The sequence below is a fragment of the Panthera pardus genome, unplaced genomic scaffold (genome assembly GCF_024362965.1).
Source record: "Panthera pardus isolate Hobbes unplaced genomic scaffold, ASM2436296v1 HiC_scaffold_17, whole genome shotgun sequence".
In the NCBI taxonomy this organism is placed as follows: Eukaryota; Metazoa; Chordata; class Mammalia; order Carnivora; family Felidae; genus Panthera; species Panthera pardus.
The window spans coordinates 101,806,175-101,831,799 of NW_026526732.1; the positions used below are offsets into that span (position 1 = coordinate 101,806,175).

General features: G+C 36.4%; 1 protein-coding gene across 2 annotated transcripts in view; it reads left to right on the plus strand.

Annotated features, from left to right (window-relative positions):
* PKHD1 (PKHD1 ciliary IPT domain containing fibrocystin/polyductin) overlaps positions 1-25,625 on the plus strand; it is a 488,429-nt gene that overhangs the window by 319,142 nt on the left and 143,662 nt on the right. For both annotated transcript variants that reach the window (XR_002082091.2, XM_019457395.2), the window contains exons 54-56: positions 3,697-3,810; positions 6,442-6,529; positions 24,291-24,445. Coding sequence is in view for 1 of the 2 variants with exons in the window: in XM_019457395.2 (XP_019312940.2) it covers positions 3,697-3,810; positions 6,442-6,529; positions 24,291-24,445 (357 nt within the window). In the remaining variant the exon portion in view is untranslated. The remainder of the gene's footprint in view (positions 1-3,696; positions 3,811-6,441; positions 6,530-24,290; positions 24,446-25,625) is intronic.

Genomic DNA, 25,625 nt, shown 5'->3' on the forward strand with positions numbered 1-25,625 from the left:
TACCTAGTTTTTCATTTCATTTCATTTCTGATAAAACATAAATGAACTCTACTGGCAGTACACAGTCTTTTCTTTTGATTAGATCACTATAGAGAGTAGGAGGCCATCAGGTAGAAGGGACTTACAGCACAGTTTAGATGTAGTGACATAAGCCGTAGAAGGGGCCACTTGACCAAATCTTAGCTGACAAGGAAGGATCCCAAAAGAGGTGGCATCAGAGCTGGGTTTTGGTGTGTTAAAGACTTAAATGACTCAGCTTTTGAGCATGTCAAGGAAATTGGGGAATAGGAAGGGAATCTAAATGGACAGTGGTTTCCAATCATTTATTACTTCAAAGTGTTTTCAATTGTTTGTTATTTGAAATAGATAACACTGCAGTAAAGAACTCCGGGAAATCACCTTTGTCCATATTCCACACTATTTTGTCAGGACAAGCTCTTTGGGGGGGGGGGGGCAGCAAGGAGTGTGGACATCTTTATTCACAGAAGAGAGCATCTAATTCAAAATCATAGAAGGCTGTTAGACATAAACTACAGTGGAGCCATGTTTTGAGGGATGTCCAGGAGTTAAGACAGCAGTGGAGATATTAAAGCCTGGGGACTCTCATGTGCACAGAGGAGAGAGTGTAGAGGGAATAGTAAGTAATTCAGTGTGTGTTGGCTTAGTTACAAGGTGTGGAGAGTCATGTTGAGAGAGTGGGCTTAAGTGGAAACTAGGTTTATACTTGATTCCATCAAAGAGCTTTAGTTAATGAAATAATATAAGGTTCTTTTCCCTTTTTCTTACCTTTGAATTTCATGGAATCCATTTGTACCATATTCCTGAAATCGTTATAACAGTTATCTTTTGTATGTCAGAACTTATTTTCTTCCATCTCCCCAGGTGATTTTAGCATCTGGAACATATTGTTTCCCTTCCATTGCCCACCATCGCACTAAGTAATGGCAACCTCCCTTTGCTTCTTTCCTGTTCCTCATGTCCACGTGTCCTAGGATGGTACTTATTAAGTCTAAGCCCAGGCTCACCACTTACTAGCTGTGTAATTTCTGACAAGTTATCTAACCTCTCTTTGTCTTTGTCTCAGTTTCCTCAGCAATAATCCATCAGAGGGTTGGAAGAATTCAATGAAATTGTGGATGCAAAAACACCTGGCTTCTCTGCAATGCAATGACAATGATTTCCCCTCTATTATGAGTATCTAAATTCATCCAGGTTGACAAATGCTTTTTGCTACAGTTTAAAGCAGCTTGAAGCAGCTTGAAAAAGGAAACCTGAGAGGAACTGTATTATCTCCAGAGCTTTCTTTCAGTGGTAGCTCCAGTCATTTAGGGACAAAGCCCAAGCTGGTGAGAGCCCTCACCTGTCTTTGATTGCTAGATCAGAGAATAAAAGAGGAGCTTGGCCTTTAGGGCTTCCCATTCTCAGCTTTTACAAATTCAAGAGGTGCTGCATTTTAATGTTAAAATGGCATAATTTTTTCCCCCTTTTAGGTCATTCTTGTCTCCTTTCTACCCAGTCCCTACCCCTGTCTTCCCCTTACCCCATGTAACAACAACAACAAAAAAAATTCAAACCCTGGTCATTTCAGATATATCAGAATATCACAGCAGAGACTAATCTTGCCCAGACTTTCTGCGAAAGCTCACATGTGCTGCAGTTTGGGGTTGCATAATTGATTTAATCTCTGATTTTAGAGGAACGCTGAACTCTCTTTGTGGGACTCTGCATACATTTCTCTAGGGCAAAAACTGTCCTACTTTTTTCTCTCTGGTATCTGTTTAGTGCTAGGCCATTCCCCACCCCCCCCACCCCAAGAATCTAAACTACCCTCCGTGAAATAAATGAAATCACAGTTGGAAAACGGCTTACTGGACAGACTTAAACTGCCAGATAAGAGCTACACCACACATGTTTTCTTAACATTCTCCTCCTCCCCTGCTTTCCTTCTTTCTGCTCTAGCACGTCTTTGTTTGGGCCGAGAGGATACATTAGTCACTCAGCTGAGGATTGGCATTCCTACCTGGAACAGCAGTGTACTCCAGCAATTCACTGGGAAAACAGGCTGTGGGGTCTGATCCTTGCCCACTGACCCACTGTCTGACTCCAGGCAGATTCACTTACCTCTCTGAGGCTTACTTTCAACAGTGCCTCATAGACTAATGGCTGTGAAGGCTAGACCATAAAGATGTAGCAAGCTGCAAACTCACAACTCACATGGGAACCTTTTGGCTAACCAGGTATATATATGGAATGTCAATGGAGGAGAATGATTTTACACCCCCTGAAAAACTGCTTAAGCAAAATGATAACCAGGCAATTTTAAGTTCACTAGTAACTTCATAGTGTATCAGCAGCCTCATTTTGGTTGTTTTCAGGGATTTCTCAATTGGAAAGTCTCATTTGGTGACAGATATTCTTTGTCAGCCTGTTTGATACAGTATATAGTTTGGGAACTATCTTCTCACCAGGTTCTTCTTGAAAAACGAATTCTTTGTAATACTTTCTGTATCTTAAGATGTATTTTCTGAAGTAAATAACCTTTATTAGGTCAATACTAAGACTAGTCCAGCAAAATTCCCCAATTTGTATGCTGCAAAAGTGACCAAACTCCTCTGTTTGCATTGATGGATTAAGGCCAAAAGCCGTGCTGACCTTCATATCCTGAATGGATTTTCTTCATATGCTGCTAGAATAATTTCGGTTTAGAGAAAGACCCAGTACATGTTTAATAATCACTTGGCAGAAACTGTTCAAATTCACCATTGTTTAAATTCAGATTATTACTTACTAGTTGGATAAATTTGGACAAGTCCTTTAACCTCTTAGCCTTGTTATGTATGAATATTTAAAATTGGCCTAAGAATCATACTTAGGGCACCTGGGTGGCTTAGTTAAGCGTGACTTCATTTCGACTCAGGTCAGGATCTCATGGTTAATGAAATCAAGCCCCATGTCGGGCTCTGCACTGGCAGCATGGAGCCTGCTTGGGACTCTCTTTCTCCCTTTCTGCCCCTCCCCTGCTCGCTCTCTCTCAAAATAAATAAACTTAAAAAAATAATAATAATACTTCTCCGGATTGCTGTGAGGATTAAATGCTAAGATGCATGTAAAGCAATTTGGGGATACAGCCATAGACAGTGTACCAGCCAGGTTTTGCTGTAATTATGTGTAACAAATACTCCCCAAATCTCATTGGCTTACAACAACAAATATTTTCACTAGAATCAGTTGCAGCTTCTGTGTTCTTCAGCTTTGCTACCTATGCCTTCATTCAGGCACTAGATGTCATTAAGGAATTCTCCTTTCATGACAGGGAACATAATAGCAAATGACCTGGTGAAAACTTGCAAAGTATTTTAAAGCATCAACTCAGAATTGGTATTACTATCACTTCTACCCAAATTTCATTGGCCAAAACAAGTCACTAGGACAGGCTAAATTTTAGTAGTTAGGAAAGTATACACTTCCTGAATGGAGAAAGAAGAGTGAATATTTGCTGAACAGCAATCCACTCTACCTCAGAGAAGTTTACTGCATCTCATTTTCCCCCCTTTTCTCATTTCATCATGTGACAATTGGCTCTTCTGTGTATAGTCTACATGATAGCATCTACTTTGCATTCTCTAAATTACATCACAATTTCCTCCTCTCTCTTTTAATTTCAAATTAATTTAAATTACTTTTCTTTGTAAACAGGTACTTTGGAAAATCCCTTAGGAAAAGAGCAAAAGCTCCTGATTCTCCTCAGAGCCTCAGAAGGAGTTTTCTGTGACCGTTTCAATGGAATTCATGTTGATCCAGGAACAATTGGTAAGAGTCTACTATAACTTTTTATTAAAAATGAAATGAAATGTATATTTCTGTGATGGAGAAGTGACATTCATAGAACACATACTAAATTTCAGGCACTCTTCTAGATAATTTATATTTATTATTTCACTTACCAGGTCTTCTGTACCAGTGTCCATTTTGCAGATGTCAAAAATAGGACTCAGAGATGATTAACAATATGCAGAAGGCCACACAGCTCTATAGTGTCAGAGCTTAGATTTATATCCAGATAGGTCAGACACCAAAGCCTGGACTAAGAGTCTGTTATCAACTATAAATATTATGTGGTTGTTGATATATATATTTAATTGATCTAAAAAAACACGGTTGGCAGTTTGTTTATTTGGTACTGCCACAGCACCAAATCCTATTTTAAAGTTGACCTATGTAAAAGCATAGAAACTGGGACCGGGATTATATAACTAGGATGTGAAGCCTCACAATAACTCCATATTAAGGGATAGGTATAAGAAGCTGCTTATTCTAACATTTTTTTTTTTTTTTTTGCTTTCTTTGTATGGCATTACTAATTTTCTAAGATTTCAACAACCCAGTAAAATGGAAGCAATCATGTTAGGCTAATATGAAGTTTGATAACCTAGTTTCAAAATGTATAACCATTGCAAGATAGTACTGTACTTTGATAGGGCTTTATTGTTTCAAAAGGATTTTTCATACATGCTTTTATCTTTTTACAAATATGAGGTTCAAGAATATTTTTACTTTTTTACTAGATGGATAACAGGAACATTCCATTTATTTTTGCCTGTGGTATCCACTCTGTTCGGTGCAGCACCACATTGGATTAAACTTTGCTTTAGTATAAAAGGATGCCCATCTTAATCCTCAACTCCAGCCATATGGCCAAGCTAGCGTGTTTGAAATTTCCTCTGATATTAAATTGAATAAGGAATGAAATATTTCACTGTATGCTTAAAATTGTATGATACCATGGTAAATTACAGATTTTAATTTTTTTACGTAGTATAATCTTGAAACAAGGAATGGAGTTATTTTATAGTAAATCTTTGATGATTAGAAATGATCAAGAAATCTACTTGTCTGATCAGTCTAGTTTTCTGCATAACTTAGTTAAGGAAGTTAACTGGTTTTCACCAAAATCGTTGTTGGACATTTCTTAAATTACTTCACATTCCTCCCCTTCCTATTTTACTTAGCCAATAGTCAAAAAGGTGGAATATTTTTTTTTTTAATTTTTTTTCAACGTTTTTTATTTATTTTTGGGACAGAGAGAGACAGAGCATGAATGGGGGAGGGGGAGGGGCAGAGAGAGAGGGAGACACAGAATCTGAAACAGGCTCCAGGCTCCGAGCCATCAGCCCAGAGCCTGACGCGGGGCTCGAACTCACAGACCGCGAGATCGTGACCTGGCTGAAGTCGGACGCTTAACCGACTGCACCACCCAGGCGCCCCCAAAAAAAAAGGTGGAATATTTTTAAAGATGATGATGATGATATCATATGAAATGTTTAGAGATAGGCATATATATATATGACTATCATTATGAAAGATCGATTATTCCAGGACATGTCTTAAAAGTTAGAATACTTGTTGCATTTCCATTAATCCTGATTTTTAGTTTTGTGACTTTTTCTGAATTACAGTATGGAAAAAAATATAGTGACATAAACAGGTGGTTGGGTTCTAACTGAGAAATTTTTTTGCTTACATTGTATTAAAACTCAAAGCATAGTATTTGCACCTTACTGGTATTTGGGTTTTTTTTTAATTCAAGTTTTCTGCTAAAAATTGTGAAATCTTTAGATTTCAGTATTAGTGATATATTATGTACCAATCCAGGCATAAACAAACAATACATTTGGGTACAGGAAGAAAATGTTAGAACTTTTATTGAATCATATGTGAAGATATTCATATATGTGTATGTTTATCTAAAAATAAATAAATACACATGCATTAGGAGTGCATGATCATAATTTTGTTACTGCTTGGGTTCTGCTCAAAACATTTTGAGACCATTGGAATATGAGGAATTGTGCTACATGTGATTTTAAACAGCAATAAAACACGTAAGAGGAAAGACCTGAAGGAATAAAACTGGACCGCATCAAGCATATCCCTGGTACGACTTAAATTTATGAGTCTGAAATAAATTATATTTTGAAACAAAGGAGCTAGAGATCTATCCTTTGATATCTGTAATACAAAAAAATATGAGGTCCAACCACTGAAAACAAAGCTAATAGCACCAAATCCCTTTCCTCAGGGAGTAAAATTACCCTTGCCTTTTGGAGAATGAAGCCGATAACATAAAATATCAAAACCAGTTAACTTCCAACAGAACTGCAAATGGTTTGGAGTCACATAATGGTAGAATGTAACTAGTTAGCCATTGGAGTGGTCCCAACTTTTGGATTACTAGATGTTGTATAGCATTCATTTCTCTATAGCTTTTTGAGAGAATGAGAATAAGTTTTGAAGAATTTATTCTTTGTCTGATAAGATGGACATCTTCATATGTAGTTTCTATACAACATATCCTGCACAGTAACCTCTCTAATGAGCCTTACTTAGGTGGCCTTAATCCTCTAAAATTTCTTGTCCAACAGTTCCTCCTTTTACTTTCAGGGGTATATGGGAAAGTCCAACTTCATGGTGCTTGTCCTAAGAAATCCTGGACCCGTCTTGCAGCCGACATCGCCCCAGGCAACGAGAGGTAAGAAATGAGAATATGTTAGGGAATGCACTTGTTTGTTTAGTTTGCTCCTGTTTCACATTTTGTTACAACATGAAATTAAATTTTAGATTAAGACTCAAAACTCAAGGATGAATAAACAGTAAAATAAGGGACAGATTAAAAAAAAATCTCTGTAACATAATTGTGGTAGAATAAAGCAACCAAAGGCAGAAAAGACTATAGTTTATTTAAGGAGCAAAGTTTAGATAATGCATGTTTACTGCTATCAATAAATCTTTAGAAATATGAATTATATGAGATACTAGATAAAGTAAAATGTGAAATCATGATAGTCTGAGTTGAGATGATAGCTGGTTAAGAGAGAGAAAAATAAAATAGGATTGAGATGAAGAATATGAAGAATCTTATGGAATTTGTCTATTTATTTAAAATTTACTTATTTTTGAGAGAGAGAGCAGGTGAGGGGCAAAGAGCGGGGGACAGAGGATCCGAGCAGGCTCTGCACTGACAGCACAGAGCCCAATGTGGGGTTCAAACTCACAAACTGTGACATCATGACCTGAGCCAAAGTCGAATGCTTAACTGAATGAGCCACTCAGGAGCCCGGAATTCTGTGGAATTTAAAGTGCAACAACAGAATTTAATAATGCACTCACTGGAAGTGGTAAAGAATGAAATCACCGCTGCCCCAAAGTGCATAAGCACTATGAAGAACACACTGATGGAATCTACCTGAATGCAGAGGACAAAATCAGGAGACAAAAGTCATAAAAGAGGGGCGCCTGGATGGCTCAATTGGTTAAGTCTTTGGCTCAGGTCATGATCTCGCGTTTCATGAGTTCAAGCCCCGCATCGGGCTCTGTGCTGAGGGCTCAGAGCCTGGAGCCTGCTTCGGATTCTGTGTCTCACCCTCTCTCTGCCCCTCCCCTGCTTGTGCTCTCTTTCTGTCTGTCAAAAAATGGATAAATGTTAAAAAAATTTTAAAAATCATAAAAGAGAAGGTATCCAAAGTACACATAGTAATTTCTCTTTTTAATAAGAGCCCAGAGTAAATACAACAGAGAGAATAACGAAAACTCTACCTAAAATACCTCGGAGTACTTACATTTAATTTCAGTACATTTAATTACAGTGCAAGAAAAAGCAGTGAAAAAAGTAAAAGAAAAACAGAAGGGAACATAAAGCTTGTTAACCTTAGAATTCTCTACACCATTAACTATAGGAAGATAGTGGTGTAAAAAATATATATCTTTAGGGAAAAAAAAAAGATTATGACCAAAGAATTGGACACTCTGCTTAAATGCTATTTACATGTAAAAACAAACAAACAAAGGTATTTTTTGCTTTTTAAGAACTGAAAATTTTTTTTAAAAAGTATTCTATTTTTTTATTTTTTTAATTTTTAAAATTAGAGTCAATGTGTGTGTACCAGTGGGGGAGGGACAGAGGGAGAGAGAGAGAGAGAGAGAGAGAGAGAGAGAGAATTTTAAGCAGGCTCCATGCTCAGCACAAGAGCCTGACATGGGGTTTGATCCCACAACTCTGGGATCACTATCTGAGCCCAAATCAGGAGTCAGATGCTTGCAAGCAACTGAGCCACCCAGGTGTCCCTCAAAAAGTTTTCTAATAAAGAGATTAAACTGATTTAAAGTTCACAAATAAAAATACAATTCAGGAATACTGTAAAGGTATATAAAAATATTTTTTAATGGTAAGCATTGAAATAAATTAAATATCATACTGTAAATATGGTTATTAAAATAAGACAAAGTCTAATTGTTCTTATAAAAGAAACTACATAAAATTTGCAAAGTTAATGTATTAGGGTTCTGTTTATATAAATACGTATAACACATAGGTTATGTGTATGTATATGTAGAATACATATATTATATGTATATATATGTATATATATGTATGTATATATATTAGCATATATAATAGTATATATAAAGAGATGTATTTGAACAAATTGGCTCACATGCTTATGAGTACTGGTAAGTTCAAAATAATGTTGGCAGGTTGATAGGCTGCAAACTCTTGAGCTTTGTCTTGAGGCATAATTTCCTCTTCCTCATGGAAACTTCAGTTTTGCTTTTAAGGCCTTCCAACTGATTGATGAGGCCCATCCACATTATTGAGGGTGATCTTTACTTAAAGTCAGTTCATTGTAGATGTTAGCCATATTTACAGAACACTTTTGAAGCAACACCTACGTTAGTGTTTGATAGAATAACTGGGTACTATAGCCTGACCACATTGACACATAAACTAATCATCACAGGTCATAATTCTCAGATAAAACTCTAGGTTCACTACCTGGGAGTACGGCCATAGAAAACTGGCAATGGGGTATGAGTGCCAGATGAATTAAATATGAGTCAATTTGTTGTTTAAAACAGGATATATACCTTCCAAATCACCAGACAGATAAGAGAACGAAAGAAACCATAAAATAAATAGTAAAACACAAAAACACAATAAAATTAAATAGTAAGAGAATTAGAACAATAAAGAAGTTGTAAAAAGACAATGGAAGTAAGAAAGAATAAATCTTCCAGTTATAAAAAGAAAATATGATTCTTAAAAATGACCCTATGTAGGAAAAAATTAGATAATATATCAACATGTAATCACAACCTTTTTTTTTACTGGAGGAAAACAAAACCACTGTAGAAAAAATATTTTAATTAAATATTTAATTAAATATCCAAAATTCACTGAATAAAATGAATCATTGAAATAAAAACAAAAAGACTCAAAATTATAAGAAAAGAAAAAATAAAATGTATAAAATAAATACATTTTACATTAATAATAAGACCTCATTCTCTAGGGAGATCCCAATAGTCAAGAAAGTTTTATACCAGGGGCACTTGGGTGGTTCAGTCAGTTAAGCATCCAACTTCAGCTCAGGTCTTGATCTCACAGTTTGTGGGTTCGAGCCCCGCCTTTGGCTGTGTGCTGACAGCTCAGAGCTGGAGCCTGCTTTGGATTCTGTGTCTCCCTCTCTATCTGCCCATCCCCTGCTTGTGCTCTCTGTCTGTCAGCAATAAATAAATGAATATAAAAAAAAAACCTATATCTTATACCAGATAACATAATATAGAAATCTATAAAGTAGATCTCAAAAAAAAAAAGAAATGAACTTGATAGAAAAATGATGGTAATGAAAGACATTTACTTACCTCTTTGAGTTTTTAACTTTTAAACTAGGTTAAAAATTATACAGAAAGCATGAAGAAATTTGAGTAATATAATAAAGGCAATATATATATATACAAGGAATATAAATATAATTTATCTCAGAATATAAATATAAACCTAATAAATTTTAGTAAACCAAAATGATGTTGAATATGATCACAATAAAATAAATATGAAGTTGAAAACATCTTAACCAACAATCTTAATCTCTTGCAAGATAAAAAAGCAGAAAAGAAAGAATAAACCTTCTAAATAACTTTTGTATGAAAGATATGAAAATTTCTGCAGCAGATTGCTAAGGAAATAACAATAATGACAGTATTTCATGAGACATGGTCAACATGCCATCACATTAAATACTTTCATTTTGAATAGTAAAGTACAAAAAAATTAAGCTGTCAATATGAGAAACCATAAACAAAATAACCAGTAAGTCTAGTGAAATTAATTGGTGCAAGATAAAGGCAGAAATTGGTGAATTAGAAAGTAGGAAATTAGTAGACTTGAATTTTTTTTTTTAGAGATAATGATTTAATCCTTAACAACCTTAATTATACAAAGAAAACAACATGTAAAATCTGAAATGATAATTCAAGTATAACAGATGCCAAAGAGATTAGAATTGTAATATAAAAATGTGTATATTATAGAGTGCCATTCTGAAATTTAAAAATATGAGTTATATGTATGAATATAAATTATCATAATTGGTTACAGAAGAATATAGCTGAAACAAAAGCTAAAGACATGAAGTTACCAAAGATTTGTTCCCAAGAATACATTTGGCTGAAATAAATTTATGGCATATTCTTTGAATCATTAAAATATCAGACACTTTTTATGTTGTATGATCTATTCCATAGAATAGGAAAATATGGAAGTTTTTCAATTAGAAAGGAAGTGTAAAATAATTTTTAAAACAGCTGTAAAGATAACTAAAAAAAAAAAGAAAGAAAACTGGAGCAATATTTAAGTGTAAAAAAAATGACAAAATCCTAAATAAAACAGCAACAAATGAAATCCAACAGTTTGTTAGGGAAAAAAAGAAAAATCATGATTGTAATTTATTCAAGTAAAGAAGGATGGTTTAAAATGAAATAATTCTTTGGTTTAATTTATTGAAGCCATATATATATATATATATATATATATATATATATATATATATGGACCATATACATATGGACTAAGAACATGATCAATTTGGTACAAAACTGAAACACACTTAATAAAATTCAGCTTGTATTCTTGGAATAAACAGTAAAGTAAGACTACAAGGATATTCCTTTAAATCAATGTTTCCTAATAGAGTGGTTTAGCCATTAGTTGAGAATCACTGCTTTAAATACTGATATAAAACAAATAATTAAAAATCTGTTTCAAGCAACTTTCTATTTTATGGAAACACTGACACTAAAAATTACTGTATATTGTAACAATCATTAAATATTATTATTAAAGTTTTAGCCAATGTATGGAGTCAAGGAAAAAATGCGTTTGATGTCACTATTAAAAGAAATCCAAATTATCAGTTTGTAGATTATCAGATTTGTAGATTATATATATTTTGTCCTAGCACAGTAGAGAATCTGAAAAACTATCAGTTGTATTCAGTAAATGCACAAATCAATAGCTTTTGAGTATTTTAATGTAAAATCCTATTTTAAATTTCAATTTAAATTATCTGGAAATAAACTTAAGAAAAATGACAGGAGCAATGGAAACAAAGCTATAAAGCACTGGTAAGAGATATAAAAGAGTAAAATAAATGGTGGTGCATAATATCAGTGGAAAGACTCAGTAGTTTAAAACCTAATGCAAGTTTTTTTTTAAACTTTATTTTGAGAGTGAGAGTGTGGGAGCAGTGGAGGGGCAGAGAGAGAGAGAGAGAGAGAGAGAGAGAGAGAGAGAGAGGGAGAGAGAATCTCAAGCAAACTCCATACTGTTAGAGCAGAGCCCAACACAGGGTCAAACTCACAGACCGTGAGATCATGTCCTGAGTGGAAATCTAGAGTCAGACACTTTACCATCTGAGCCACCCAGGTGCCCCAAATCTAATGCAATTTTAATCACAAGCCAAATATATTCATTTGAAATCTGATTCAATAATTCTAAGTCTTTTGGAATAATAAACACTTAAAGATAGCCAACATTACCAGTTATTTCTAGAAAAAATATATTCCTTTAATGTGAATAATTACCTTATTGCTGTTGGCACCAAAACAGAGGAGAATGCCTAGCAATAGGCTCAGATATGCGTTACCACTTAGAATTTGAACAAATTAGCATTTCAGTTTAGCTGCAGACTTGTGCTGGAGTAATTGGTAAACACTTTGGAAAACTATAAAATTAAGTTCTCAAATTGTGCTTCGCTTAAAAAAATTATAGATGGATTAAAAAATTAAATGTAAAAGCTCATAAAATTATTTGAAGAATGTTTAAGTAAGCATTATGTAATATTAAAGGAGGGGAGACCTTTCTTATAAAAATGCAACAGTTGTAACAGCAAGAAGTCATAGATTTGACAACATGAAAATCAGTATTTTTGCATGCCAATTACAAAATGTGAAGGCAGATGATAAACCCGAAAATATTTACAATTTATAATAGTACAGATGGAGGGCTAATATTTTTTTATGTAAAGAATACTTAGGAATTAAAGGAAAGCAATATGAACATACTAGAAGAGTAATCATTAAAGGGTTTGAATACACGAGCCCCAAAAGAAGACATACATTTGACTATGAAGCATATAGAAAAATGTTCTTCCCTAGTAGAGTTGAAATAAATGTTAATTAAAACAAAATTAAGCACTATTTAAAAATATTTCATTACCAAAGGGGAAGATTGAAATCCATGTTGACAAAGGGGAGGATATGTGGGCATTCAGGCTAATATTAGCCTACTTTTGCAAATAAACTAAAATAGCATTTATGTGTGCATCTATGTGGATAGAGATGTCTGGAAGGACATACAGCATAGCAAGGATTCCTGTGGGAGAGATGATAGTTAGCTCCTGCTCTGGTATGCTTTTCTTTATGTACAGAATTTCTTCATAAAGTAGTTATTGCTTTTGAACAATATTATTGTTTTTATTCAACATAATTTTTGTGAATTCTTACCCTATGTCAAACATTGAGTTATGGCCTAGAGATACAATAATAAGTAAAAATTGACATGTCTCTGCACCCAGACATTAATGAAATAAATATAAAGTAAATGTAAAAATACATATCTGATAAATGCTATGAAGGAGGGCTTTATAGGATTCTGAAAACATGAATATGGGATCCTGAGGCAGTAATGGAGGTTGGAGAAAGGCTTCCTGCAGAGTGATTTCAGAGGTGGGAACTAAAAAATGAATGGCCTTTAATTAAGCAAAGTGGGGTCAGGTTTGTGTGGAAAGAGCACACCAGTGAGAGCAAACAGCACTGAGTCATTCAACAAATATCTGATGGGTACTTACTATGTATTAGGTGTAGTTGTAAGTACGATATATGTAAAGCCAAATTTGGAGAGATCACTATCCTCTGGGAGTTTATATCTTCATAGAGAGACAATAAAGAAGCTAATACAGAAATACAAACAACATAGCTGCAGATTATAAAGTGTGCTAGTAAGGAAAGCAACAGGGTGGTATAATAAAAAATAACTGTGGAGTGTATGGGGTACCCTTTTAGACTAACTGGATGTGGGAGACCTTTCTGGAGAAGAAAAGTTTGAGCTGAGATCTGAATGGTAGGAGGCTTCCTGCTGTTTGATGAGAATGGGATAGAGAGCTCAATGAAGGAGGGACATCCAGTATTGTCTCTGAGGTGGCCTTTGGGGAGTAGGTATAGAGAGATCACTGTAGCTGTACCAGAGTGAGGAGAGGGGAGAGTGGTATGATACGGTAGATGCCAAGTCACATGATATCTTGTTTAGGTGTGAGAGGTCAGAGGGGAAAATCACTGAGGAGTTTAGAAGGCAATTGATAGAATGTGACTTATGTGTTGAAAATCACTCTGGCTGCTATAAATATGATGAATGGTGGGGAAAAAAATCAGAAGCTGGGCTATGAGTTTGGAGATCAGTTGAAGCCAAGCATCATGGCAGCTTGACCTTGGAGGACCATGGAGGAGCCAATGGAGATGGAGAGAAGAGATAGCACTGTCTGGACAGGCCAATGAACTGAATGTTGAGGTGAGGGAAGTGCTTCAGATCTTTTGAGCAACCTGGTGGATGGTGAAAACATGCACTGAGATGGGAAGACCAGAAGAGGAACAGATATGCCAAGGTGGAAGGTGGCAGGGACATGCCAAGTGGGAGACATGAACTGAAGATATCAAGGAGACAATTAGATATGTAATTTAGGGCTCTTATAGTAAATGATGGGAGTCTTCCAGGAAGTAGATGATATCACTGATCAAGAAGACAGGCAGAGGAGCAAATTGGAGCCTGGAAATGAGACTGGGGTTGGTCTAAATCTTTAGAAGTTGATAGAGAAAGGGACACCTGGGTGGCTCAGTTGGTTGAACATCTGACTCTTGAATTTTGCTCAAGTCTTGATGCCGTGGGATCAATCCCCATGTCATCCTCCACACTGAGCACAGAGCCTTCTTGGGTTTCTCTCTCTCTCCTTCTGCCCCTCTCCCTCCTCTGTCTCAAAAAAAAATTGTTTTAACCTTAAGAAAAAGAGAAAATGATAGAGAAAGAGTCAGTACAGATGACTGAGAAGCAGAGGCCCAAGGGGTGATTCTGTATTGGGAGGAAGAATGGACCACACAAGGGACTTGGAGGAAGGTTAGGTTGGCTGATTTGGAGAGCAAGGGCCGAGCACAATAGTGTTCCAAGGAGTAGATATGGGTCAGGACATATTCACTGGCAATATCAAGAATTTTAGTTTTTACCCTCTAAGAGCATTGTAAAACTGTTGTAAGTTTCTAAGAGGATAGTATGGATAGGAGGGAGTGCTCATAAACACATTTCTATATCTAAAAAAAAAAATCGTTTTAGGTACAATGCAGACAACAGCAGGCATCAAAAATGGATCTAGGGACACTACTTAGGAGGTGCAAGCAAGAGAGAGTGTAACCTATAGTCAGGAGCCGAAGTACCAATGGAGAGAAGTGGGCAGATTTAGAGACAGGAGATAAAAAAATATAAGATGTGTGGGATGTGAGACACTCTCTTGGTTTCTGGACTGCAGAGATGGATGGTGGGGCCATTCACAAAAAGAGGATTAAATTTTGGGGAAAACATTATGAGTTTAGATTTGGTCATGTTGACTTTGAAGTGCCTGATACCCAAAAGGATCTGTGAAGTAGGCATTTCAAGCAAGGATAAACAGGAAACTTTAATTATAAGGTTAGCAAGCTGGAATTTGGCACGACCCATTATGAATGGATTTTTCTTTAAAGAATGTGTTAGAAATGTAATCCACAGTCAGCTACAGGCTATTTTGAAAGAAACTCAATTTTATTAATGAAAACGATCTATAATAACTACCATTTATTGAGTTCTTCCTATGTGGGTTTACTCCATGTCAGGCATCTACCAAACATTTTATGTACATTATCTCATTTAAACCTCTCCGTGCTATGTCAGGTATTGTTATATGCATTTACAGATACGAAAACTGAGGAGAGGCAAATTAAGTAAAATTTCCAAGTTTATAAGTTTGGAACTCCAAGCTAGGAGTTCCTGGGGCTGATTTTTATTTTTTTTTAACATGGTTCGTCTGATTCCATTGCTTGTATTCTAGTGTTTTGTATGATACAAATATTAAAAACCAAACTTCTTAGTATGAGTCATGATGAGTTTTTAATGAGTTTATATGGATGATATGTAATGATCACAGTGCAGTTATTGTATGGAAAGCCTTCCTTTTTTAAACCTTTTAAAAATGTAAAATAATTGAAGCCTCACAAGAAGTCGCAAAACTAGTACAGAGTTCTCATGTACCCTTCACTCAGAATTCTCTGTTGATATATTTCATAACCTAAACATTATAAAATCCAGCAAGGTGATGTTAGTATAGTATTAACTGGAGTACAGACCTTGTTCAAACCATTTCTTTAAACATTGACCTCTGGTCTTCTTTATTTTAAAAGTCAGCTTATGGGGAGCCTGAGTGGCTCAGTTAGTTAAGCGTCTGACTCTTGGTTTCAGTTCAGGTCATGACCTCAGGGTTGGTGAATTTGAACCCCACGTTGAGCTCTGTGCTGACAGTGCAGAGCCTTCTTGGGATACTCTCTCCCTTCTTCGCTACTCCTCCTCTGCTGGCTCTCTCTCTCTCTCTCTCTCTCTCTCTAAATAAGTTAATACACTTTAAAAAAATATTTTAAAAAGTCAGTTTAATACGTCTTTCTAATATATTGTTATGGGGACAGATTTTACTCAGACCTCTTTATGGACTTTTGACAACAGAATTGCATGTCTGAATTTATTTTTGTATAATTGGTTTATTATATGAAGAATGTTAAAGTTAAATCTCCAGAGGAAAAATTTCATGTTAACTTTATATATTTTTTTAATGTTTATTTATTTTTGAGAGAGAGATAGAGACAGAGCATGGGCAGAGGAGGGGCAGAGAGAGAGGGAGACACAGAATCCGAAGCAGTGTCCAGCTCTGAGCTGTCAGTACAGAGCCTGATGCGGGGCTTGTACCCCTGAACTGTGAGATCAAGACTAGAGCTGAAGTCGGATGCTTAATGAACTGAGCCACCCCAGAGCCCCTCATATTAACTTTATAAATTTATACGTATTTCTTATACTACCAATGGCAGTAGGCTTAGTAAGATATTTGAAACAATATTATTTTCTTTTGTTATACGATACTATACAAATTGATCTCTAAATTAAGTTACTTTTTATAGTTGCTTGCTTAAATTGACCTTGGGGGAGGCTGATGAAGAACATGTTGGATTTTGAGGATTTCAGATCAGTCAAGAGAAGTTATATTTATACTTAGATTTAAAGAAATTATTTTTTTTACCCATTAGAAGTATTAAGTAGATGTTGTACTGTGAGTCATTTAAAGGTGAACAAGTATTCTTTGAAATTCAATTGTTACTTAATCAATCCTATGATAAAGGTTTTAGATTTTATCCTGGTCATGGCAGGAGTTTGAATAGAGCGGGGACAGGGTCCAGTTTATGTTTGCATCTGACTCATGCTGTGTGGGGAACCGAGTGTTGCAGGATCAAGGGTGGAAGCAGAGAGACTGTTAGGACACTGCAGTAACATTGCCGTCTTTCAAGTGACACAAGCTGGTGGCTTAGATTAGGGTGGTCATGAAGGAGGAGGATGGGATGGTGAAATACGCATTGAAGACAGAGGAAACATGATTTGCTGATGGATTGGGTAGAAGGAAAAGTAAAGTCCCAAGATTACCGTAAAAGTTTTGACCTGAGCAACTGAATGAGGATGGCTCTCGTCCACTAGGAAGAAGAAACTGGGAGAAAAGTAGGTGTATGGGGAACTTTCTTCAGAAGTTCTCATATTTTTCTTATTCCTTTTATCATTTGCTTTGAAAAAAAATTTTTTAATGTTTATTTATTTTTGAGAGAGAAAGGCAGAGCCTGAGCAGGGGAGGGGCAGAGAGAGAGGAAGACACAGAATCCAAAGCAGGCTCTTTGCTCTGAGCTGTCAGAGGCGGGGCTCGAACCCAAGAACCGTGAGACCATGACCTGAGCCAAAGTCAAACCTACTGAGCCACCCAGGCGCCCCATCTCATTTGGTTTTTAAAGAAAGTGTATAGATATTACCCAGTCCCTTCATCCTCTTGTTCCCTGTGTTTCTTGAGTAATGCATCAATTTACTCTGTTATTTATAAGGAAATATCTCTGAATCAAATAACAAATCATTTGCCACCTCAACCTTTCCCCCCGGACCTTGGTCTTCTTTACTGACATCAGCCCTGAACTTTATCTTTTTTACTGTGTCCTGTATCAAATTTCTGATGGTTTTCTTTGTATGTATATTGTTTGGTTACTTCCTGTTCTCCTTTCTGATATATTCCCACTTCACACAGGACTCTCAAGAACAACTGTTTTTACCCAACTCCCTAAAAACTTGATAAATAAAATAAGGGGGACCACAGTGCTCTTGCACCTCCTCTCACCTTTATATTTCCTGCTTATCCTTATAATCCACCACATCTTCCGCAAGACCTTTGATCTCCCTTCCAGCACACATTGTTTTCTTACCATCTCAGCGATGGAATGTGGTTTTCTGCTTTATCATTTTAATAAAAATAGGCTTCCTTGTGACTGATACTAAGCTACTTAAGGTGTCTGTGTCCTCTTCCTCCAAGTGGCTTCTACAGGAACAGAAACATGATATTTTTTATTGAGTCTCTATATTGCTCAGCCTCTAGTACACTGCAGTACACAAAGAAAACTTTTAATAAATGCCTGCTACCTTGAATGGATGTGTCTTTTCTGGAAATCAGAATTTATTGAGCCTCTTGATTCAGTGTCATATCATCTAATAAATGAGAATCTTACATTTATTTTTAAAAACCACCATAATTTATTTCACTTATTACTCAAACTTCATTATTATTCTATAACACTTTAGTTCAAGAAATATTAGAATACAGATTTGGTGGCCTTCTTCATTTATTGGCAGGAGTTTAGGATTATATATGTAGCCTTCAAAAGAAGATGATTCTGGGGCAACTGGGTGGTTCAGTAGGTTGAGCATCTGACTTTGCCTCAGTTCATGATCTCACAGTTTGTGGGTTCAAGCCCTGTGTCCAACTCTGTGCTGACAGCTCAGAGCCTGGAGCCTGATTTGGATTCTGTGTCTCCTTCTCTCTCTCTTCCCCTTCCACACTTGCACTCTGTCTTTCTCAAAAATAAATAATGATTAAAAATGAAATAATAATAATAAAAAAAGATGATTCTGTCTGGTCCAGTGAACTGGTGGGCCCTAATCTCAAACTGGCTATTGTCTCCATGCTGAGAAAAGTCACATGAGTTAGGAACATAGGATGGAAATAGTACACTAGAATGAAAAAAGCCTGAACTTTGGGAGAAGGCAGACTGTAATAATTCTAATTGTGTAATGAGCTAAATGTGTCATTTTTTGAGTAAACTATTCTTTCTAACCCTCAAGTTCTTATTCTATGATACAAGGGAAAACTGCCTTGCTAATAGAGTATTTATAAGGAATAAGTGAATCGATGAATGTAAAGTGCTTAGCCAGTTTCTGGCTCATAATTTGTCTCGGGACATGCTAGTTATTGTGCTAATAGTAAAAATAAGTAAAAGTAGCCTTTCTAATCCATTCGGGAGATTGTGCCAGGACCTCCCACAACTCTCTAATTTCTCTATTTCAACCTCATTTGCATCTATGGAAGAAAAGGTTTCTACATTCTGTAGGGTACAAGTGAACCCAGACTTGTCAGGCTTTTCCTAGCTTTACCACTAGAGAGAATAAGTTTTTCTCTCCCCTTAGTTTCCGTGCAAAAGTCCAGGCAACTGTAGTTGATAGCACTGTATTGTATAATTGAAGTTTGCTAAGAGAGTAGAACTTAAATATTCTCACATGAAGAAAGGTAAGTATGTGCGGTGTTGGATGTGTTCATTAACTTGATGAGGGTCATCTTTTTGCAGCATATACATATACCGAATCATCACATTGTGCACTTTAAATATCTTATATTTTGTTGGTCAACTATACCTCAGTAAAGCTGATAAAATGAAGCCCAAGGGATGGACTTTCCCAAACAAAGGCAGGTTAGATCCCTTGCCCACCTGTCAGCAAAGGGTTTGTGGGATTATAATCAGTAGCGCTCACTAGGACATTTAATTAGTTTGGCGGTTAAGGAGAGCAGATCTCAGAAAAGACGTGGTGGATTTCATCGAATAAAGGAGAAAGGAAGCCAGGTAGACAAATAGTTGCCATTTTTGATAGCTTTTCCTATCATCATCAATGTCTGCATCGCTACAGAATCCCATTTCTTCAATACCTCACATAGTCTAATGCCAGCTGAGGGTCTGCAGTACATTTCCTGGAACTGAAAAAAATGAAAAAAAAAAAAAATAAAGGGAAGTATAAAAGCAAGCCTTCGGTGTTAGAAGTCTATCTATGGCTATCCCTGTTCCTGGGAAGAAAACATGTTGGCATCTGGGACATTGAGCCTGTGGTCAAATGCAGCTGTCATCATTAAGACCTCCCTGATGTTTAGTTAACAAACCAATTTAAGTTGTAGGTGTTTATATATGAATGCTTTATGCATGGTTGTAAAAACTTTTTAAATGAAATTTGAAACTATACATTTTTTTCTTTTTTTTGTAATTATGTTCTTTTGGCCAAAAATATGATATTTTTTCAAAACTAGATAAAATGTTAGTGCCTAAATAAAGAAAACTGTGCTGGCATCCTGTTTATAGATTTTTAAAGGTTTTCTTTTGGGAGACTTTTGCAGTGATTATTCATAGTTTCCTGTGTCTTTTCATTTGGGTCCAGTTATGTTGCAAACAGCTCTTTTAATATTTTTGTTTATTTATTGTTTTAGGTGTGTTTTGCTCAGAACAGAAAGGTCTATCTTGTCCCCTGTAGCTATAGGACTCTTATTAGTATTAATCAGATAGCTGGGCTAGTTGAAGGGTAACCAAATAGTAGAAGACCATCAGTGGGAAGTGTGGATGTTGGAATTTAAGGAAAACTGATACTCACCCAGACCAACAGAACCATCTGAGTTATTGATAATTGGGACCACCATTTTCTTTGAAGTTACCACTGTGGCTATGTGGACACAGAACAGAAGGGGCCATACTCCTTTGCCATATATGTATGGTCCTTATGAGATACAGATTCCCAAGGCTTCTGGAGTATAGAGGAGAGATTAATGTTCATGAACTTAAAACGTTTCAGAAGCCTTAATGGAAAAGGTCAGCATAAGTTCATTTATATGTTTAATATAAAATTTGGGCTACTAACTTCAATAGGTCTTTTTTTCTTTTTGTTGAGAACATTGCTATGTGATATAGGGTTTATATAACTAGGTAGTCATATTTTCATTAAATATTACCTTCGAGTATCAGAGTTGAATAGCCACAGAAGGCAAGAGTATAAAACCAATTGCAAGGCAGCAGTATCCATTGTGTCAAGATTGTGGTGGAACAGAAGCAGGGGTTGGGTGTTCAGTGAAACGACTCCCATGGGAAGATTTCTTGAAGGGAAAGGAACTTCAGTCAATTTTTAAGAATGAGGCTGAAGGGCAGGGTAAGGACAATAGTATTTTAAGTGACAGGTGAGAAGCACATAGCTATTTCCTGAGAGAGTGAGCAAATTCATCTGGCTGGAGCAGAAGCCTTATTTAAGGAAGTTGGGGAATGAGATTTTATTTGTTTTAGTTTACATTAGGGTTCGCTCTTTGAGTTGTACATTCTGTGGGTTTTGGCAAATGTGTAAGGACATGTATCTGTCTTTACCATATCATACACTGCCTTGATTGTAGTCCCTAAAAGTTATAAGCTGGTAGCTGCATCACTGTTTAAATTGTAGGATAATGCACTGGGATATGGACCCATTGCTTCTAGTCTCTCTCAGCTTCTGAGAGGTTCAGTTTTATATACAATTAAATTCCTGCATGGTGAAGTAAAAGTAGCCATCTCTGTGAGTACACAGTGCAGACACAATGTAGAATAGACAGGGTAGAACATAACTTTTTGGTTTTTATTTCTTTTTCAATCCCTAAATTACTACCTACTTAGAGTTAATATGAAGAACTAGGTAATGGTGTAAATAAATGTGAGAATGTTTCATTCACTCTTGTCTTTTGTACATTAAAGAACATGCACTACTTTCTAAACAAAAATAGTCTGAAACAGGCAAGCAGGGTGGGCTCTATCTTCTACCAACATCACACACAACTACTCCCAGTATAGAAAGTACCAGAGCTGTAGCAAGGGCTGTCTGGGTGAAAGATGGAGTCTGTCCCAGCAGGAGCTGACTGGCTTGGGGTGGTCATCCACACACATCCTGGCCTAACCAGGTGGGGCTTGCAAGCAGGCATCCTGAGAGAGAGGCGGAGGGACACTTATACCACCCAACCCCAGGGTCAGGGGCTCTCTTTAGGCCTGGGTGGAGCTCTCTGGAAGTCCGTAGGAGTGGTGTGAGCCCTCCTGTTGCCTCATGGGCCTCTGGGAAAAAGATCTCATGTATCGCTGTGCTGTGTCCTGTGGAGAGACCACACTGTGGCTGACGGTCTTGAGGTGAGCTTAGAACTCACAGACCCTGCCCTAAAAATTCCCTGTGTCCACAAGAAATGAGTTTCAATTCTTTCCACAAGAAACTCTTCAGAACATTATGGTACCTATTGTCTGAAGAACTTTATTCAGCAGTATAGATAATAATAAAAAAGATTATCCAGGTAATACTGACTATGAAGGAAAGGATCAGTTTCAATTGTGCTGCTCATTGACTTTGGTGTGACTTTATATCCATAGCCTTATTTTCTTTTTAAAAAAGTATTTTTTTCTTACCTGTTAAATTAGAAAATTTAGATTTAAGTGAAAAATCACTACTAAACTCATCATCTATAGGCGGGCTAGCATTTTACAGTGTATCTTTCCTGTCTTGTGTGTGTGTGTGTATGTGTGTGTGTGTGTTATTTTTATTTGAAAAACAAAGTGGGCATATTGTTTTATATTCTGATTTTTTTACTCCGTACATCATGAACAAAATGCCTTATAATTCATGCTCTGCAACAATGTACCTTTTAAATGACTCCATAGTATTCCATTGTATAAGTCACAGACTTTCCATAATTTCATGGATTATCTTTATATCATTCTGAGATGTGGGGGTATTGCTTTTCATTACCATTTAGCCAGGGAAGGACTACAAGTCAGACAGGTGAGGCAATGTCATTTAGTGGAAAGAACCTGGACTTAATCAGGAGTCCTCCCTTGTCCTAATTCAAACTAGTCTTGAGTTTTGTTATTTAATCTCTCGGACTCAATTTTTTTTTAATAATTAAAAAATATTTTTAATGTTTATTTTTGAGAGAGAGAGACAGAGACAGAGACAGAGAGTGAGCAGGGGAGGGGCAGAGAGAGACACACACACAGAATCTGAAGCAGGCTCTAGGCTCTTGGCTGTCAGCACAGAGCCTGATGTGGGGCTTGAACTCATGAGTCGTGACATCATGACCTGGGCCGAAGTTGGACGCTTACCTGATTGAGCACCCCAGGTGCCTCTTATCTCTTGGACATTAGTTACTTTGCCTTTAAAAACCAGCAGTTGCTTTAACATTCTGTAACTTAGGTATCACCACAAATCAGGAACAAAGATAAGACTAATTTCTTTCATTAAAACTGCAAAAATTGATAGTAATCTTTTTATTTTCCTCTGTGACTCTCTCCCTGACTCTCCAACCTCAGGTGCACAGATGTGAATTCGTTACAATCTTTGGTTCAAAGCAGGCTCTCACCATTGGCCCACAAATGATCCCTGTAATTTATTTATTTATTTATTTATTTATTTATTTATTTATTTATTTGCTGTTCATATTATATAGAAATTGTGTACTTTTCCTCCCTTGCAGTAAACTCTTTAAAGATGTCTACTAGTCAAAATCTAGTCTATTAAAAAATACAAATGACATGTTTTATTTGCATTTTGCCTCTATCACCTACTGTAGAGTCTGGTGCATACCAATTGTTCAATCAATAGATGTTTCATGGACCCGTTGCCTGGATGAACATTGAAAGGTAGAGGAGAATCTATTGTCAATGCTGGATAAAATGTGGATGTTAACAAAAGAGTCAGGTTATTAAAATAAACTTATGCCATTGAAGATGGCAATGACTGTGAAGCAGACATATTCACTAGGAAAAGCTAGGCGGCAGCGAAAGACTGAACAAAAGTTTTACCTGATGGGAGTTAAAAAACAAACAAACAAAAATGATCAAACTATTACTGTTTATATTGTGGAGACAGCACAGCGCTTAGAACACAGCACACTCAATAAATGTATACCATTAGTCCCTACACTAGCACTGGGATGTCAGAGGGAAGCTTTCAATATTGTCATTTTTCACATGAAGATATGAAACTCAGGAAAGTTATGTGACTTCTTAAGGTCATGTAGCTAATACGTGACACCTTTAGGATAGACATTATATCTGTCTGACCATGAAGGTATGAGACTTAATGCATGATAATAAGTTGTCCAAAAATGGCATAATAGTTCTTCAGAAAATTTGAGAAAGGTTTTTTTCAGAAATATCTTTATTATTCAAACTGTTTCCCCATCAGGGAAGAAGATATCCATTCTAAGAAACCATGTGTAGTTGGCGTATATTAAACTGGAACTTTTACTCTTATTCATTTGTCATGTACTTCATGGCTGGAGAATATCTTTGCTATCCTTGTACACATAAGTCAGACCAGTGATTTCATGAGCATTAAATTTTTCACAAAAGCCCTTTTTCTCTGTCTTGGCTTATTATTTCTAACTCAATCTCCTTGGTGGGAATTGGTGGTTGTAGTGGATTTCCTTTTCTCTTTGGAACTAGTAGGTGATCTGTGTTGCACTCTCAGTATACTTGATACCATTTTTATGCTATTACAGAATTATAGTTGAGGACACAGTGGATTGGCAACCCCATGACAAAATCATCCTTAGCTCCTCTTCTTATGAGCCTCATGAAGCAGAAGTCCTCACTGTGAAAGAAGTCAAGGCTCACCATATTAGGATCTATGAACGGCTCAAACACCGACACATTGGTAAGGCTTTGGTTTGTTGGTTAAGGAAAGTGGATGGACCGGGAAGAATGTGTACAGCAACCTGACTGGGGATCCTGTGTCCAATGGCCATTCAGAAGGATGGATAATACCTTGCTGCTCCCTAGACCTGTCCTAGAAGGTTTTACCTCTATTCCTTCATTAATTTTATTGCCTAACTTTTAAAGAACACTTAGATGTGAAGGATTTTGTTTTGTTTTGTTTTTTATTTTTAATGGCAAATCTAGAAGTAAGCAGAAAAATTAAGCATCTTGTTCAAGGTCACTGGGTAATTTCATGGCTTAGCCAGAATAAACCTCATGGGAGCTGAATTTCCAGTTCACTTCTTGGCACACTGACTCACACAACCACTTAGAATACAGTAGTTATTGTAAATAATGACTTATTTTTTCATGCTCAGGATGTGTCCTTCCAGATACTTTATGTACTGACTACTACTAGTATTAACAAAAAGATAAACAGCCAAACACTTTTTTTTCCTCAAAAAAAGTGTGAAGAGTAGTATACACTATGTACAGTTAAAATATTTGCACATAAATGATAAATAGCCATGAGTTTCCTGGTTCAGTCTAATAAATACATTTAATTTAAGAACTCTAATAAATAATAAAACATGGAAACAGAATGGTTAGGGAATATCTTTTTGTCTCTGATATGAGAGAGATAAATACATGCATTCAACAAGATTATGTCTAAATCTATTTCTAAATCATAGTTCTGAAGATGATTTTTTTAAGTGGAAGAGAGGGGAGAAATATTCAGTATCCTTTGCCAGTAGGATGCAAGGTGCCTTATAAATGGAGGGCAGTGGAACAAACCAGAAAGGAGCTCCATTCCTGTTCCTGAGGAGGCTCCTTCAGGTAGTGCTGAGCTTAAGACCCATCACAAGAGGATGCTGCCCCTGCTCTTTGTCCCTTTACTCCTATATATTGCTGCTTTAGCTCTGTCACTGCCTCAGTCGGTCTGGAATTCTTCACTGTCATGAAAGAGGTCCACAGACAATGTATAACCGCACACTCAAGTCACACGCCTATGAATTTAAGGAAGGAGGTTAGGGACCCCACTAATTGGACAGGTGTGCCCTGACTTCCTTGTCCCAGTACCCACAGTTATTAAGGAGAAATGAATTCTTGCTCTAACACTCTCACTCTGATCCCAAAGA